The following is a 19,250-nucleotide window of genomic DNA, read 5'->3' on the forward strand; positions in this document are numbered from 1 at the left end:
TCTGTCCACCTATTTGTCTTTGTCCCCTCCCACCAGGCCTGTAGCCAGGGGGTGCAGTAAGGGTGATGCACCCCCTATAAATCTGCAAAAGCTCTACCTTGTCTGTAAAAAAAAAAGCAAAATTGACCCAAAAATGTTGATAAATATACCCCAAATCATGAAATTTCTGTGAAATTTGTTTTAAAAATAGGATCCAAAAATCAAAATTGCAGAGGGAATAAAGGTCTACTTTTGGTCAAAATCAAGATTTCTCTTGGAAAAGGTCTGCATTTGGAAAATCTGCATCCCATGAAAAAAATTCTGGCTATGGGCCTGCCTTCCACTCGATCTTTTGTCTCTGCTTCTGTCTTTCTGTCCCTCTCTTTCAACATGCATCTTACTACCATTTACAAACACATAATTGGATCCATAATTAGACCTCATACTCCAAGAAAAAAAAATCGATCAAAATTACACCCCATGTGTGACCTATAAATTACTCTATTGGCCACTGTAGTCTATATTAAAATTGATTACTATATACTCAATACATAGCAGAGGCTGTCGGCAGGAACAAGCTCAAATCTAGGTCCAGTGAACAATAACTGATAAGAAAACCTTTATGTCTGCCATGTTTTCCGAAGTCTTATTCATATCGGAGATAAACTATTGATAATTCATCATTGAGGCCTATGTTGTCTACTGGTTATATACTATCCACAGCCTGATACTGTCTTCTGGATCTGGGCTATTCCAGTTAAAATCCATACACCCCTGTGGAAGACATGAACTTTCACACAGGGAGTATGTATTACAAATTGAGTTACCATTATGTGTGACTCTGTTTTCTGTTTAAAATTCACACTCCTGCTGTGTGGGATATTAATTAAAGTAATGTCTTCCATAGGGGTGTATGTATTTCAACCGGAATTGTCTCATTTTCCTGTATCTGCATAATTATTTAAAAAGTAGAGGCATCTACGCATGTTTGTTCTCTGCAAATAAAACTAATAAGAAACATTCCACTGATATTCAGCAGGGTCGGATCCAGGAATTTTTGATAAAGGGGGCGCCTTTTGGTCGACAATGAAAAAAATGTGTTAAAGGGGGGTTACCCCCTCGAAAACTCAACGGTTTTGGCCCATTGTTTGCTGTTCATGACCGAATTGGTTCCTTTTTTTAATTTCTTACAATTTTTGTATTTTTAAGTTACCGCGCCTTTGCTAGTAAAAAAAAATAGAGGGGCGCGACCGCTATGCCCCCTTAAATCCGCCCCTATTCAGGATTGGTAACTATTTCAAATATTCCTATATTCTTTGAGCCCCAGTCAGTGGTGTATCAGGCAAATTTTGCAGGGGCAAAATAGAGAGCTTGCAATTCCATCTCACTGTCCTTTTCCTAAAACGACACTTCGACTGAAATATTCAAAATGTTCACTAAGATACACACTACAATTCTTCTTTTTTTGGTTGGGGGTCCAAGAATGCACCTCCCCCCAACTTGTTAAAAGAAGTCACAAATCAGGCCATAATCCACTTGGTCATGCCCCCTGATTTGCCAGGAAGATCACATTACCCACATTAGCCACTAATTTCATAGGGAACTGCCAAATGCAGCTGTGATATAATAACTCTGATGTAGCCATGCTGTTGCATAAATCAGTCCTGGGAGGCTTATCCCACGATATTGTACTTTAGAAAAAAAATCGCTATTTTGTAAGCGAAATTTTTGACTGCAATTATGTTAACACTTGCTGTTTCGCAACCAATCAATTTGTTGAATAATTATAAACTGCTTATACACTATATTGTCAAAGATAAAATTTACATTTGTTAAGACCTTCTAGAATCTTGTTTAAATTTATTTAAATAAATTGTGTACAAAACAGGCATATTTATGCAGCATTCTTTGGATATAGTATTTATGTATGGAGGCACAGAGCAGGGTCACTTGCTGATAATCAACTGGTTGCATTCCGCACAGCAAACCTACTCTGATAATATGCAGTTGTAAGTTTCACTGCAAGATGCATGTAGTGTGTATAATAAGTCATATTTGCACTTAAATAGATATAGAGGAATAGCTGCCCCGTGTGTACTCTTGGAGACTCCTTTCTCCTTCAATGCAGTTGCCAGGCTCGAATTTGGCATTTACCATTGGCAGATGCCTCTCCTGTGAGAAGTCTTGCCCCTTTTGTCTCTATCTTGTCTTGTGGCATGGCTGCCCTGATATTTAAGATTTTTTGGCTTTTTTGTACTTTTCGCCAATTTTTGACAATGTGGGTCGAAGTTTACCCACCTTTAAAAGTTGCTTTTCCCCCTTGCTCTTCCCCTCTCTGAAAAAAAAGTCCTAGCTAAGCCACCCGGGCTAAGCCACCGGCATTTACCCATTTAGTGAGAGAGATGGAAGTACACCGGGCAAGTTGAACATGGCTGTTACTTGCAGCTTGGCTTGTAAACCTGCACCTTTTAACAATCTCACTCAAAATACACTCAATAAAACAAATTTGAAAACAGCCTCTCCTCAAATCTGACACTGCACATGATGATGAAATAAACAAGATAAACGGCCATTTTGACATGCTCCTTTGCAAAATTGGAACTTCCAGCTTCTCATTATTTACTATCAGGCAGCTATAAAACTCTTAGACAGATACACCTTTTTTGCACCGACACACTAATACCTATCCTGTGGCAAGCAAGTCAGAGGATGGATAAGAGACATCTTCACACTGGTCATTAGTACACCTGCAAGGCATATTGTCCACCAAGTCTGCCCCATTAGGATGCATGCGGCCATATCTTGAATCGTTTAACTTTTTCGACTTCTTTCGCAAAACCCCTTTTTAGAATTCTGTGGATGTGACTTGGCTCCGTTAATTGCAGCATGCAAAAAGTTGTCTTTCCCATGTTGCCTTGGTAACATGAACATGTCGACTCACAAACCTTTATTTTTGGACTGCCTTAAGCTTCTAGCCCTACTTCAGATTTGCCTAGGTACAATATTTCATCAAGTCGTTTTATTAATTCTTTATAGGATTTTATTTAATATAGTTCTACGCCTCTGCATAGAAATGTGCAAGTTCTTATCATTCCACAGCGGAAACAATCTTAACACACAGCCCACACAAATGTACACATTCGTATGTGCTATAGCAGCAGCAGGATTTAAAACCATTCAGTGCGGTAACTTGTTTTGATTCAAACTATGGCATCAGTGACAGAGCGCCACTAAGAGTATTTAATAATGTGTGTGTGTGTTGCTTAAATCTTCCTAAATCATGCACCCATATGGCCCCTAAGTGTGGAGTGTGTATGATTTTTCTACAGTGGAGTTTCATACACCCACATGCTAATCGTGGAGTTTTATACACACAAATCCATACATAATTGACCTACTGAGAAGTCGGTGCTGTGGCAGTCTTCCTATCACAAAATGAGGGGTGTAATACCCCATCTATGGGTTTTGAACAGTGGTGCTCCACAGTTGCGATCAGGATCCACAGTTGGTATGTGTGTAACTTGGGTGTGTAATATGCACACTTCCACCGTTTGAATAAATGCAGTGGCATAGCCAGCACCTTTTCAGAGGGTGAGAAAAGGGGGAGGGGGGACAAGGGGCAGGGGGGCAAGAGGAGGCAAGGTAACTTTCAAGAGGGCAAACTTTGATGAAAATGGTAAAAAAATAGGCTAAAAAGTATCAAAAGGCCTCAAAATCTTGAATATCAATGTGGCCAGCATCACACAGGAGGAGGGCCGGGGAGTACTTTTCACAGGGGCAGCTTGCAAATACAAAACAAACAGGTGCATATACATAACAGTTAGTACAACCAGAACTGGACCTCTTGCTTTTCTCATTCCCTAATCTACCTTAAAGTAACCATCAAGTAGTAGTCTGTATTTAGTATTCAGTACCATACATTCTTAGCTCGACTTAAGAGAGTCTCACAGATTCTCCCTCCAGGGACGACGCCTGCTTGGTGTATTTCTGACTCAAAATCTGCTTTCCAAGGAACAATTTTGACACACTAGACACAGCGTAAGGATTCCACAACAAAATGTGAAAAACGGTGTAACATTAGATGGAATTGAATCGCAGGCACTGATACGATTCCTGGCTGTCAGGAACATCCTGTAGCCTTCCATGCAGTCTACCACTATTAGTATTGAGTATTAACTTCAAATGGACTGCACCAAAGTCTAGTTACTTTATATAACATGATTAAGTTGACCTCACATTAAGAAAATGGGACACTCTCACCAATTTGCCCTAATATAATCATATTACATTACTTAAAGAATTGATACGCAAAAAGCATGTTCTTTATGTTGGTATATAAACGATGTATACTGCATAAGGCTGCGTTATTATAGGCAAACACCTGCCAAAGTCAAATGATCAATTAATTAACTGATCAGATCAATTACCATTCTTCCATCAAATAATTAATCAATACATCAGCAAGTAATCAATCAAGCAATCAATCAATCAACTAATCAAAATGTTAGGTTATCAATCCTGGCTGAAACTATCTACAGACAAATTAAGAGCAACAAATTTCGGGGAATTTGCTGCATTTCCTACCAAACAACGAAAGTAAATAAAAAAAAAACACTATTTGTAAAACCCCATACTTTGTGAATTTCAAATCAACCCAAACTCTGGTACCAATCTTTCATGAACACCCTGTATAACTATTGTTTTGAATAAAATGTAAAAACAAACATTCTAAAATGGGACAGTACATTTACATGACTAAAAAGATAGTTATTGAACTAACACAACGTTATGAAGTTTGCCAATTTCACAATCCTAATCCCAAAACTCTCAACCCTAATCTCATCTAACCCAAAACCTTTGGCTAATCCCAATCCTAATCCTAATCTATCCATAATTCTAATCTTAAAGCTATCACTGATCTTTTCCATCATTCATAAGGACCAGTGTTATTATAGTCAAGGGGGAGCAAGGGGGCAGCTGGCTCTTGCAAACCCAGAGACGCCTAAACCCAACTTTGATGGAATAGTAACCTAATCGTGAGTAAACCTTTGTAGCGACATGTGACTTGAATGTTAACTAAGCTGACAACACTGGTTAGCTCACCAAGATATAAAACTATGACACTGTCAACAGCGATGGGAACCTAAGAAGGTAGCTGCATACACACCAACAACATTTGTCCATATATGCACCCCCACCCCCACCCCCACCCCCGCTGTAAACCCACCCCCTGCTGTAAACCTAACCACAATATACCAGATTGAGCATTAATCTAATCTCTGCGAGTAGGAGAAAATGAGAGATTGCATGTACAATCCTCTTATTTGGTCCACATGTACATGTCATTTAGTTCCATTTCAAGCTAAAACAAATCATTCCGATATCCACGGTTTCAACCCTATCTTTCACTGTATTGGGCTATTCTATTTAAAATCCACACTCCCTCTGTGAAGGCAGTATGGGTTTTATACTAGAATAGACAATTGGGCAACTTCCATTTAAAAGACTCACTCCAGTTGGAAGATATATAGGTAAAGCCATATACAGAGGGAGTATGGGTTTCACAATAATTAACCCTAAGCGATTCCATTTGAAAAACATACTCCCTCTGTGGAAGACTTTTCTTAAATCTTCCACATGCCATATTTCAAATGGAACAGCCCATTTCGCCTGACACCCAGTCAGCCCAAGCGCTCGGTATAAATATGCGCGGTACATTTTTTTTTCTTTATCTGTGTGATTGCTCTTGACAAGGTCAGGGTTACGCGAGTGACTCAATCAGTATTGTCAGGTTAGTTTATCACTCGTATCTTGTCATCGTAGATCTGATTAGATTCAAGGATTGGGTTACTACTATTCAGTCAGGTTGGGTTTGTAGCGAGATGAATGGGGTTGCTTGTGGGCCCGGGGTGCATGTACTCACATTTGATTTTGGTAGGGATATGCTTCTGAGAATCTGAATAGACCCATATTTATACTGATTTTTCAAGAAAAGTTGACACATTCATATACCTGGTGCCCAGATTTTAGGTCAAATTTAACACATTTTCACAAATTTTTCAAATAAATGTCTGAAAATTGCCCAATTTTTAAAAATAATTTGGGCTCCAGTTAGGTGTTACAATGGGCTATCCCTGTTAAAATCCATACACCCCCTATGTAAGACATGACAGGGTGGGTGTAGATTTTAAAGAGTCACCCATATTCAGGTAACCTTATTTGAAATTCACACTCCCTGTGTGGGAGATTAAGGTCATGTCTTTCATAGGGGGTGTATGGATTTCAACTGGAACAGCCCAATACTTTCAAACCATACACAAATTACATCTGGTGATCCGTACTTGAGGATCAAGTATAAACCTTTTATGTGCTGTTATCAATGGCAAGTTTTTGACGGATGGTTTGTTATGCTCTTCACCTGAGAAATAAATATTGGTAATATTCAAATAAAAAAAATGTAGTTTCATAAAATTCTCATGCAATCCAGCAATCCACTTGTTAATTTTTTTAAAAATTATGACAAAATAATAAATATTCGATTATTTTCCCCACTAACATTATCGAGTTATCTCACATCGTCTGTACTTGACAGACATTATGTGGTTAGTATTAAGTACATTTTATCAGCGAGCAATGTACCATGAAGCACAACCATGTTTAACTTCACTGAGCGACGTCGAGAGCCATGATTCAAAATATTCCGTGCGCATTGTGTCCACTTCCTATGACAATCCGCTGGGACCTCGCCGATTCCTCTTGGATTGTGCCCGATTCTCCTTGAGAAATGGGTTAAAAGCATGCTGCGACTTCACAATAAGCCTCACTTGTATCATATGCATGTTACAATTACAATTCTACCAAGTGCTGCTGCTTTTTAATGTTCAAAGCCCTTTGTGGTTCAGGTCAAATTTTACCTTTTTTCCCTGGTACTGATGGTATATAGATAGTTCAGTAAGTAAGAAATGCTTCTATCACTATACAAAAGTTTTTTCATGATTATAGTTTTGCTAGGAGCATAATATTGAGATTTATAACGGGCTACTTATCCTCCAACAGATGTACCTCAAGGCGCTGCTATATGGAGAGCAAGGTAGTCTAGCTTCAACAGACATTATAACCACCCTCAATGTTCTGAGGAGATAAGAGCCCGGTTATTTCAAAATTTGTCCCGGAAAAAGGTAAAAGAAGACACAAAAAATGGCAGATTTAGCAGAATATTAATTTTTCTCCCATCCTGATGAGTCTATCATGACAGGCAATCTATCCCATCAGCCCACAGGTTGCATCCATAATGAGAAAGGGTTATGGGAAGGGATCTGATTTCACAATGTATATATAAGAGGGGGAAAAACAACAGAGTACCTAGAGGAAAGCTTGCCAGGACAGCCATGGATCACCATGCAGGGATTCAAACCTGGCAACAGTGACGAGAGGGAAGACACGTGGTAAGGGCACGGTGGCTCAGTGGTTACGGCCTTGGACTCATAATCTGAGAGCTTGCTCGATGTGCGTGGGTTCAATTCCCCGTCCCACCACCGTGTTGCACCCTTGGGCAAGGCGCTTTGCCTCGCTTGCATCACCCCACCCAGGTGCAATGGGAAGCTGTTAGGGGTAGTCACAGTCGTTGTACTGATGAACCCTGCGCCACTTGTAGGCTGCAAACGTGGTTCCGACATATTCTAATGACGGCGGAATAAACGTAAAGCGCTTTGAGGCTGTTTACAGCATAAAGCGCTATATAAATATCTACATAGCTTGTATATTCTCAGTGAAAACATTTCACCAAAACAGTGTGCAATATTCATGTATCATAAAATTCAATCAATATGAAAGTTTTTTGTGTGCAATAATTGAGCTCCCTACCAGTGCACTACTCTTACCTCTTTGACTTTTTATGAATTTGATTTAAATTGTGTTTTTATAATTCCTTTTTCTTTTAAATATGTTTTTTGATGTAGTAATATATTACTTTGAAATTGTACATAGATATATATTTTTATGTTGTATTAATTAATGTGTAAATTTTGATGTTTATAAATTGTAAATTGTGTCGCAATTCAGTGTTTTAATACTGCTATGACATTTAATAAAATATACCTGAAATAAATAATAAAATACATTTATTTTATTTTTTTATTGACTACTGTAGTTTTTTGGCTTCCTCTAGGCATTGACGTAAGTACAGATGCACTACATCACCTTTGATTTTAGTACTACGCCCACTGGAGCATGCACTGACGTCACAGTCTTCTTAAAAGAAGCCAAAATGGATGACATAGGGCCTACACCAATCCTTCCTCCCATGATATCAGCTTCATGCTACTCTGGTGCTCCTAGCATCTATAGAGAATCCTTTTCCAAAGTGAAAGCAATTATTTTCTGAATTAGGCCACAGAAGCCGTCACAATTCTTCCTGTTTTTCTGATAATTATGTCCAAAGGAATGCTGGCAAAGAATGGAAGCCACATCTAATTTACATAAAGTAATGTGTCTTTTATCAACATGGATATGGTGATCAATTCCATGAAAATAACATATTATCCAACTGTTATTAGCATGTTAGTTATAACTTTACAAATTACTAACCTTTGACTGTCTTTTAATGCTAAACCCTAGCCTTAAACCATATCCCCAACCATAACCCTAAACCGCAACTCTGATCTCTAAATGGAGAAGAGTGAAAAGGACAGCATTTTACTCTAAAAGATTGTCAGTGCCCACTAACTAATAGAATGAAAATATGACAAGAGTGAATGTTGAGTAAAAGAGTACCATTCAATGTGGAATAAATCACTCTAGAAAGAGTCCATTTTCACTCCATTGAGTATCACTGTAGGCATCACTTTTTTTACTTTTGCATTTAGAGAGTATAATCCAAACCATATAACCCCTAATCATAGCTCTAACCCTATAACCCTATATATAACACAGGGTTCATATGATAGGATATACTTTAGTATACCAAAAATACCCATCTATAAATTAACTTCTAATATAATCTGCACTATTCTCTTTTTTGTTTTGACATGAACTTTGAAAAATCTGGAATTCACATATTATTGAAAACGCTATCAAATTTCCTATGAATAAACAGACAAACTCAAGCTGGACTGACATGATTTGCCCTTAAAGCTCAGTTGAACAAGAAAGCACTAGACAGATTCACTAGATGAAAATGGCATCTTGTTGTCAATCATAGACCATGGTTGTCATGGCAACTGTCATTGTATCATTGCACAAGTTTTCTCTTTATGAATAACAGAAAAAGAATGAGATTATCCTCTCCATATTAAAGTTTTATGACTATGGGCATGATGGGCAGTATAGCAACAACTGCGGGCTCAGGGTTTGAAATTAGCGGGGATTGCCTGAGAGGTTCAAATTGGCTGAAAATAGGAGACTCCACCACTGCAGCAAAGTTAACAAATATCATGTTTCCTTGACCATGAACATCAATAAATTACTACATTACTGCTATATGGAATGTTTTGGTATGACCATCTCCTTATTTGGCTAGAATGTCATCTTGTTTTTCCTATACTGCTCGATACCTTACATATAACCAAAATGCTTCCTCCTAAAGCCATAACTATTCAAGAGCTTCAAAGAATATTCTCATTGTCTTCGACTTAACTGGCTTCCAACTATCTTAAAGCCAAATGATTCATTTCTTGTTAAAATTGTTTGGAAAGCAATTTCTATGTTTTCGAAAGAAAATAGCATAAACATCTTTTCTAGATAGGCAACTCACAATAATGCATTCCAAACGCAATTTCGGAACCAAAAATAAAACATACCAAAAACCATCTGATATGTCTTTACTAATAGTTCTTTTCACTCTAGTTATTTGAAATATCCATCTCAGAGGAAGATAGCATGAGAAAACATGCGCAAAATAACGCATATATAACCCAATTTCTGAACTGAAAATAAAACGTACCAAAAACACCCAATGTGCCTTTAATAATGACACAGTTGTCTTCACTCCGGTTATTTGAAATATCTATCTCATGGTTGGATAACAAAACCCAATAAATCTGCAGTACTATTCCATTATCCAAGCCTATGGGTTTCTTTCTTTACTAGATCAACGCGCCCAGCCAGCATATGGCATTATGTACCCTGTCTGCCTAGCCTATCTGTGTTTTTAATTAAATATCTGCAGAAGATTGGCAAAACTACACCCTGTAGGACTGCTGTATATACCGGTAGTAAAGCATGCACATTTTACAGTGCAGCCGTTTATGCCCAACTCAAATCCTTATTGTAACTATTGTCATGCCAAGCATGCTTGTAGTAAGACGACAACAAAATGCAATCACGATAAGAATGAAATGCACCGTACGATGAGCTGATCTGTAGACAGCCGTATAAAGGTTGGACGATGTCAGCATTGTAGCTGGATTCAAATAACAGCAAAATGTATTTAAATATATTTGGTGGAGATATACAAGGCGAAAAGCAATATGAGTGCACCTCTTAAGTTGATGCTAGCAATAATTTCCTCCCTGGATACGATTACTTCCCTAGAGATACTTTATCAAGTCCCAAATATGCTTTTAAAAATGTGTCTGAACTTAAGCGTTATTGTCGACAGGGTGAAATACAAGTTCAAATTTCGCTCTCATCAAAACGAAGGAATTTGCTTGGACACCCGAGGAGATTTACGCGCAAGATGCTTTTATTAGTTTCATCATCACTTGACCACTCCATTTTTACAATGTTCCCTATTGTTTTGCAGCACCGTTATTACTTTTAATGTTTGGGAGATTGCTCTTTATAACAGAGGAATAAATCAATGCCTACTTTTGTCAATACAGTTCTACACTTAAAATAAACATAATTTTACACTAGGTTCACCCTTGCAAATAATAAAGGAGATAAGTAGAAAAAGCTATCCTGGCTGGGAATCGAACCCAAGACCTCCGGTTTATGAGACCTGTGCCTTAACCACGGGAGCTTTGTAATTGGACAGGTTCAATGGCGTAGCCCAGAAAGGATGCCAAGGGAAGGATTACAATTGTCAACAACAACAAAAAAACACCCTACAAATCTGAAGTATCATAGTGGTCCAAGTAGGGGCACAATGTTGGGGGGGGGAGCTGCCCCTTGCCAGCTATGAACAACTCAACTTAAGTACAAAAATTGTGCAAATTTTATTGAATGTTGTTACCCAGCATTGGAATTGGGTAAAACATACCATGTTTTTAACAGCGTATCAAACACTTATACTCTGAAAAAAATTATAAACTTTCTTTTCAATTAAGGGTAAGATATACAATAATGAAGAAAATCAATTGCATTCTTGTAAAACTAGATATTATCTCTATTATTGACATACTTTCATCGCTATTATTGATATATTTAGATCCATAAAGCCATGCAGCGAAGCACACCGTCCTACTTGACAAATATTTTCTCTAGGGCTATAAGTTCCACTGTTTAAGCAAATTCATTTCTCTTTGAACAAAAACGACTCCTCCACCCAATACTTTTCATCAAATGCTGGACAAAATCTAGCTGGGCATAATATTACAACATCGATAGCATTTTGATTTTGTCATACCCTTTAAGCTACTTCTGAGCTATAAAACCTGAACCCTAATAAAAGGTCCCGCAATTATGCTGAAGAGTGCTTTAATGCGTCCGCATTCCCTTTAAACCGGCCCTCTTCCTAATAGAAGGGAAATGAAAATGGCAGACAAGCGTCCCGTATTAAAGCAGAACACGCTACTTATAGCGTGCACAGATTTGACGACCTTCTACCATCTTGACCGTTAAATCTGCCACATTCTTACAGTACTTGACGAAGTCCTTATCAATTGACGACTGGGTGAAGTACCATAAAATAGGCGCTTACTTCCTCGACCATCTTTCTGGCACCATTTTGGGTTCATTATTTTGGCGCAAAACACTACAATAAAGTGTAGACTCATTCACCCTTGTATTATATTAGTCAACAAGTTAAAACAAGCAGAAAATTGTATGGGTGATCAGAAATCATTTCATTCTTAATTGTTTGGTAGATGCATACAAAATTTGGGCTTATGTACTTAGGACAGGGTGTCTCAACTTAAAGAGACCAATTACATTACAGTGCAGTTGTTATTACGATTTGTGATTTGAAAATTTGACAAATAAGATATCTCACTGCCTAGGTCAAGATTAAGACTGCACAAATCTGATTATGCATCATGTCAAAGATAAGCTTCCCCCCTTTGCCCCCTCCTCTTGGCTATGCCATTGCTACATATGAAATGAAAGAAACAACCCTCCCTCAAAAATGAGTAATTGCTATTTCTTTGACTTGCTTAGGCCCCTGACTTTGCAAACATCACAAAGGCTGTCGCACAAAGTAGCACACAGTCTAAGGGAAGTCATGGCTCAAATCCCCACTCAAATCGCACACTGATTGATTACTGTCTTTTGTTTCAACTTGTGTTTAATGATAGCCCTAACACGCGTTGTCCTAGCTTTAATATCACAAGTTTGGCAAGTTCGGACAGGCAGAAAGGGATAGGCTATGGCCATGGGTTAATGTTATCCCGTGGGCTGTCACAATATTTGATAAGTGGGGTCATTCTAGCCAGGTCGTACAATCCCGGGATAATTTGACACAGTTGTGTAACTGAAAAACTGTGTCAACAAAATGTTCTCATGTTGTGTCTGGTATGTTACTTTAAATTGGTAGATGTTTTTAACGAGTTGACCATAAGCCAAAAGTGACTGCTGTGTGAAGTAAGAAACTTAAACTAAGATGACAATGTGATGGAGATGATGATGGTGATGGAAGGAGAGATGGAAATGGAGATAGAAATGGATGTAGATGGAGATGGAGATAGAAATGTTAATGGAGATGGAGATGAATATGTAATTGGAGATGAACATGTTGATGGAGATGGAGATGGTGGTAGAAATGGAAATGGCGATGGAGTTGGAGATGGAAATGGAGATGAAGATGGAGATTGAGATGGAAATGGAGGTGGTGATGGTGATGGTGATAGAGATAGAGATTGATAATTATAATAATGGAGATAGAGATGAATATGTTGATAGTGATTGTGGTGGAAATAGAGATGCTGATGCTGATGGAGATAAAGGTAGATATATATGGATATGTTAATGGAGATATAGTGTTGATTGAGGACACGGTGGCTCAGTGGTTACGGCCTTGGACTCATAATCTGAGTCCCGTCCCACCACCGTGTTGCGCCCTTGGGCAAGGCGATGGAGATCAAAATGAGTATGTCAATGGAGATGGAGATTTAGATGGATATGTTCATGGAGTTAGAGATGGTAATGGTGATGGACAAATGATGACGATGACGATGACGACGATGATGATGATGATGACGATGACGATGACGATGATGATGATGACGAAAATGATGACGATGATGATGCGGAAAAACAGGTATAATAATCTCTTGACACATAAATGAAACACAAATTAAAGAATATCTTTATGGACAATTTCACCTCTGTTTACATCTAAACCTAAATAAACAGAACCATAATCACCCCTTAAATCTCAGGGATTGTATCTACAGTAAATCTCAGATTAACATGTATTCATCAGAGTCAGTCAGGCCAGCATTAATAGGATGGAAAGATTTGCCACTGAACAGAATCATTACCATTTAACCAAAACAAATGCAAAGTTTGTTTAAATCTGACCTGGATTTGGCCCATGAATCTTCTACTTTTCTTTGTCAGGTTTAAGATGATGATTTCAGGTAAGTTTAAACTGATTCAAGATGACTCTTGTTTTTAAAGATGGTATTTTGGACGATTCATACAAAATTGTAGCACTGGCTCATCTGCACACCCATCTGTCAAACCCTCTTTGACACCAGTGGCCTAACCAAGGGGAAGGGCAGCTGTCCCCTGTGGAACACCTCCTCATGCCTCTCTTGCCCTCCCCCACCCTGTGGGATGCTGACTGGCATGTTCTAATATTTGCAGGCATTGTTTGATAATTTTTGACTAATTTAAACCAATTCCACGCAGCGTTCGAAATAGGGCCGGTCAGCTGGCCATTGGCCTGTAACTTTTTGGCCTGGCCGGTAACTTTTCTGACTGGCATCTAGTTGCCGGCCCGGGTGGCCGGTAACTTTTTAAGGTCAAGCCCGGCTGGCCTGTAATTTTTTGAGGCATATTTCGAACACTGATTCCACCCCTCCCTTGAAAGGGGTATGTCAATGGAGATGGAGATTTAGATGGATATGTTCATGGAGGTAGAAATGGAGTTAGAGATGGTAATGGTGATGGTGATGGACAAATAATGATGATGATGATGATGATGATGATGATGATGAGGATGAGGATGAGGATGAGGATGAGGATGAGGATGAGGATGAGGATGAGGATGAGGGTGAGGATGAGGATGAGGATGAGGAGTGAGGGGAGGAGGAGGAGGAGGATGAGGATGAGGATGAGGATGAGGATGAGGATGAGGATGAAGATGATGAGGATGAGGAGGAGGAGGAGGAGGATGTTGATGATGATGATGATGATGATGACGAAAACGACAATGATGATGATGTGGAAAAACAGGTATAATAATCTCTTGACACATAAATGAAACACAAATTAAAGAATATCTTTATGGACAATTTCACCTCTGTTTACATCTAAACCTAAATAAACAGAACCATAATCACCCCTTAAATCTCAGGGATTGTATCTCCAGTAAATCTCAGATTAACATGTATTCATCACAGGCGGTCAGGCCAGTATTAATAGGATGGAAAGATTTGCCACTGAAGAGAATCATTACCATTTAACCAAAACAAATGCAAAGTTTGTATAAATCTGACCTGGATTTGGCCCATGAATCTTCTACTTTTCTTTGTCAGGTTTTAGATGACTCTTGTTTTTAAGGATGGTATACATGGGAGTATTTTGCACGATTCATACAAAATTGTAGCACTGGCTCATCTGCACACCCATCTGTCAAACCCTCCCTGACACCAGTGGCCTAACCAAGGGGAAAGGGCAGCTGTCCCCTGTGGAACACCTCCCTCCCCTCTCTTACCCTCCCCAACCCTATGGGATGCTGACTCTAATTTAAACCAATGCCACCCCTCCCTTGATAGTTTTATCATTACCTGGCTGTGTTACAGCTCTACACCAAGTCTTTAGGGTCTGCACTTTCAATTTGAGAGTGCTGCAAATCCGACAAACTGGGCCAGTTCTAACAAAGTTGCCAAACTTGCATGCAATTTTGCAATGCAAATGTGTTACATCTCATGAGAATAAAGAACCTGCGTTTGGTGTTCTTAATATAATGCAGATTATAGCCAAAAAGCTCCTATCTCAAAGTATAATAAGCACTCCACATACTAAGTATCTTAACAGAGCCAAATATATTACATCACAGCATGGTAAATCATCATGTAAAGTCACCCACATTGGAGTTATAATCTGATCTACTTTTTATGCTTTCATCTTCTATGATTTGACTTACAATTCTCCTCCCATCCTCCTAAAGAAGAAAGCCCTTTGGTTGCACAAAGTAAACATTTTAAGTACTCCGCCTGTAACCCATCTGGGGCATGTGTAGCAAAAGCCTGTACAGGCAATAGAGTGACATTTTACTGGCTTCAGCAAGGGAGGGATTGTTTATACACCACTAGGCCTATTTTCCCCCTAGACGATTTTGGCATAAAGCATCGATCCATACCATCCCTCAAATGCTGCATGTGCGGCTATAGTTCACTATAATGCTGTTCCAAAGATACCTTTTCTCCTTTCAATTTATATCTAATAAATGACTACCATGTATTGCCCTACATTGATACTCCCTTGAAGCCGTACATTCTCATTTTAATTTACATGCAAAGTTTCTTAAAAAGCTTAAAAGTTGCTCCCGTTTTAATGAAATAATCCAATCCATTTTCACTTGTCGTCTGCCTGCTACTCAACATACATAGCACCCAAGGAGCTAAAAAGAAGCTTGCTCTTACACAAAAACCCCGGTTCAAAGTTAAACTAATTTCAGCCTCCCATGCCTCGACTCGAAGACAATCATCGTTTCACTAGATGACAGAAGTTGAGCACACAGGTACAGAGAAATGTAACTTTAAAATCAATTTTGTGCCCTAACATGAACTGACTGACAAATAAATCAATAATGAATGTATTCTTATCATAGGAAACTCAGTGTTTTATTTATTATGAGTAGAGGGAAAGAGAGGATGTGTGGGTGAATGGCTGCCATTTGTGTCAAATTATCTCATTTTTTTTATTACGGAAGGTATGGATAGGTTTTTGCCACAATCCTTGGGAAAGTGATTCTTAAGGATGATGACTTAAATGCACACTTTGGGTCGGGCACAATATATTTCCAGTGCAAGGTACAGGTATTAACAGGAAGTTGAGACTGCATAAAGGTCAATGTCGGGTCGCGAGGTCACAGGATGAAAAGCGAAAAAGCGATATGGTATCATTCATTTGTTCATTCTAAAGCATGGTCTCTGCTCTATTTACTGTCGGACAGTCTGATGATGATGTATATTCTGGCTATGTCAATTCTGGTCATAGAGATGGTAATAGTAAGTTTCCTGGTATTAATGAATGGGTGTTTTTGTACTAGAAGATAGGCAAAGTAATTATCATCTTTAGTTGGAAAGCTTTGGGGTTCCAAACCAGCAAGTATAATCTGGTCATCTGGATCAGTAATGATCTATGTAGTGTGTAGAGTAGAAGCATTATGAGGTTTGGGACATGTCCTACATTATACATTGGTGATATGATTCCAAGAGTGGCATAACCCAAATGATGGATTTAGGGCTCGTTGAAAGTGTCGCGAGAAATGGACCAGTTTGCCGGCAAAGTTCACCAACCTCAATTCAAAATCATAGCTCACAGTTTGAGTATGAGTTTTTCATACCCAACCCATTCTAAGGTCATTCTATATGAATGTACAAACACAATAGGGTTTATAAGAACTGTGCCCTGACAGACAGCCAATAGATTCTCATCATACACAATTAAAGAGGTACTTTGTGATCCACAGCCTCATCACCCCAGGCCCAACATACTCCAAAAAAAGATGAGATTTGTATTCCATCAGAAACCTATCAGTCATAGTGTGCAGATTGGGTTATTTGACAAAGACATTGTCCAATTTGTATTCATCTTTCTGTCGACAGACAGAAATTACAACACAGTGACCTATGGACACTGTAATATATACAAACTGTGTTACTCGCACATTCAATTTCCTAATTAGCATTCATGATAGGCAATAAACAAAAAGAGCAACCGTTTTTTTAAATTCAAACAAGTTTTGATTAATGACAAGAAATGAGTCAAAAAATGCCCAGGCAGTCTTGCTTCCACATTTTCTAAGATAAATCTACACAAATCATCTGTGATTTTGGATCAAACAAATGAAAATAAATGTGCAAAAAGGCAGCTAATTCATTCAGAATGTTTTCATCCTTTTCTACATAAATATGTATAGGCATAGCTAACATGTTGACCATGTAGTGTATGCTAGACATGTCATTTGGATGCACAATGTAAATGTCAGCATGCTCTATACACTGTTTGGGAAATAAACATTACTGTTAATATATTGAATGCCCTGCATGCATATTTCCATGTTGCAGGAACAGTGAAAGTTATTTACTTTAAAAGAAAACTTAATATGAAAATGTATAGTACTGGCAGTGTTAGCTATAATTGCCTAAATCAATATAGAATATTTGAAAACTGTGATTTTACTACTATTATTTTCAGATTTTTCCAATGTTACAAGAATGTTGCAAACAATAGGACAAGAATACAGGCAAATTAGGGAAGTAGTCTCACAACCGCCCATTAAATCCTTACCAAATATTGATTAATCAGATATGCAGTGAACTTATGCCCCTAGGAATTGGGTTAACTAATTAGATTTTATAATGCCTGCATTGAAACTAAAGTACAAAGACTGTACAAGAAACTTGGAACATGAAGAAAATAGTGTAAAACAAGAGAAATTCACATTGAGACATCAATTTTGTGAAGGAGGCTTGAATTTTACAAACTATATCAATGCAAATCTGGTTTTCAAATTATATTCAATATTTGCAAAGAGCTTGAGTTGTAAAGCTTATCCCAATCAAACTGCCTTACTGAAAAAATGAAATAAAATACAAAACACCACCAAATCCCAAAGTATCAGAACATCTCATCATATGCTCATGTCCACTAGACATTTTTACAACCTGTTTAAGGGATCTGGAATGAGCGTTTCGACATAATTTTTTGTGGGACATGAGAGCACCTCAGACCTATCGAATTGCATTCTGAATACGAAGCATGTCTTTCTGATATCAAATAATTTTCATTTTTGAAAATCACAATGTAATACAAATTTTATGACAAATTATATTTTTGATATATAACAGTCCTCGAAGTAAATTATATAAATCTAATGTTATATTCTTAAAGTGTATGTAGCAGGGAGGAAAAGCCGAGGGTCAATTGAAAATTTTGACCTTTCATATTGAAGATATGGATTTTTCCCCAAAAAGACCTAATTTTTTTTGGTGTTTTGAATGCAATTCGATATGTCTGATGTGCTCTGATGTCCCAAAATAAATACTGTCCAAACGTTCATACCCCAGCCCTTAAAGCCATGTATGATCCTTTTAAATGAAGTTGGTTAATTTTGTTCAAACCTGATTTTTTAGCATATTTATAATGTTTACACATGTCCCAACTTACATTTATATGGAATCAGCTGAATGTGTTGTGGTTGTATTTTCGACATCATATCTAGTAGGACATTATTAGTGGGGTATCATTCATTTAACCTTAAACTTAATTCAGCAGTTTGGGTAAATAGTAACAAATTTGAAGGTACATGATGGCTTATAACCCTAACTCCAGTCTTAACCTTAAAACCTAGTCCTAACCCTAACTAAAACTTTTCATATAACAACATAGCGAACCTTAATATTTCATATTTGGCAAAGTGAATCTTTGCCATAGTGCTTGGTCAGCATTATTTCTGCTGATGATACTTATGTGTATATACGGGAACTCACCTCTACTGGCTCCATTGGGATCTCGGAGAATGGTACACTCGTCAATCTTGCCAAACCGACTAAATATGTTCCTCACGTCCTCTTCTGATTGGTGCTTGTTTAGCATACCCACAAACAACTTTCTGTCCTCTGCAAAGAGACAAGAAACAAAAACAAGAGAATCTGTTAAGATACACTCCATCAACAGAACATTATTACGTCAAATAGACTCACTCATCTTGTTGTCCA

General features: G+C 38.1%; 1 protein-coding gene across 1 annotated transcript in view; it reads right to left on the minus strand.

Annotated features, from left to right (window-relative positions):
- LOC140142728 (CUGBP Elav-like family member 3-A) overlaps nt 1-19,250 on the minus strand; it is a 250,638-nt gene that overhangs the window by 69,550 nt on the left and 161,838 nt on the right. Inside the window, exon 4 of the mRNA XM_072164723.1 lies at nt 19,023-19,151. Within this exon, the coding sequence (XP_072020824.1) occupies nt 19,023-19,151 (129 nt within the window). The remainder of the gene's footprint in view (nt 1-19,022; nt 19,152-19,250) is intronic.

The sequence above is a fragment of the Amphiura filiformis genome, chromosome 20 (genome assembly GCF_039555335.1).
Source record: "Amphiura filiformis chromosome 20, Afil_fr2py, whole genome shotgun sequence".
NCBI classification, from domain to species: domain Eukaryota; kingdom Metazoa; phylum Echinodermata; class Ophiuroidea; order Amphilepidida; family Amphiuridae; genus Amphiura; species Amphiura filiformis.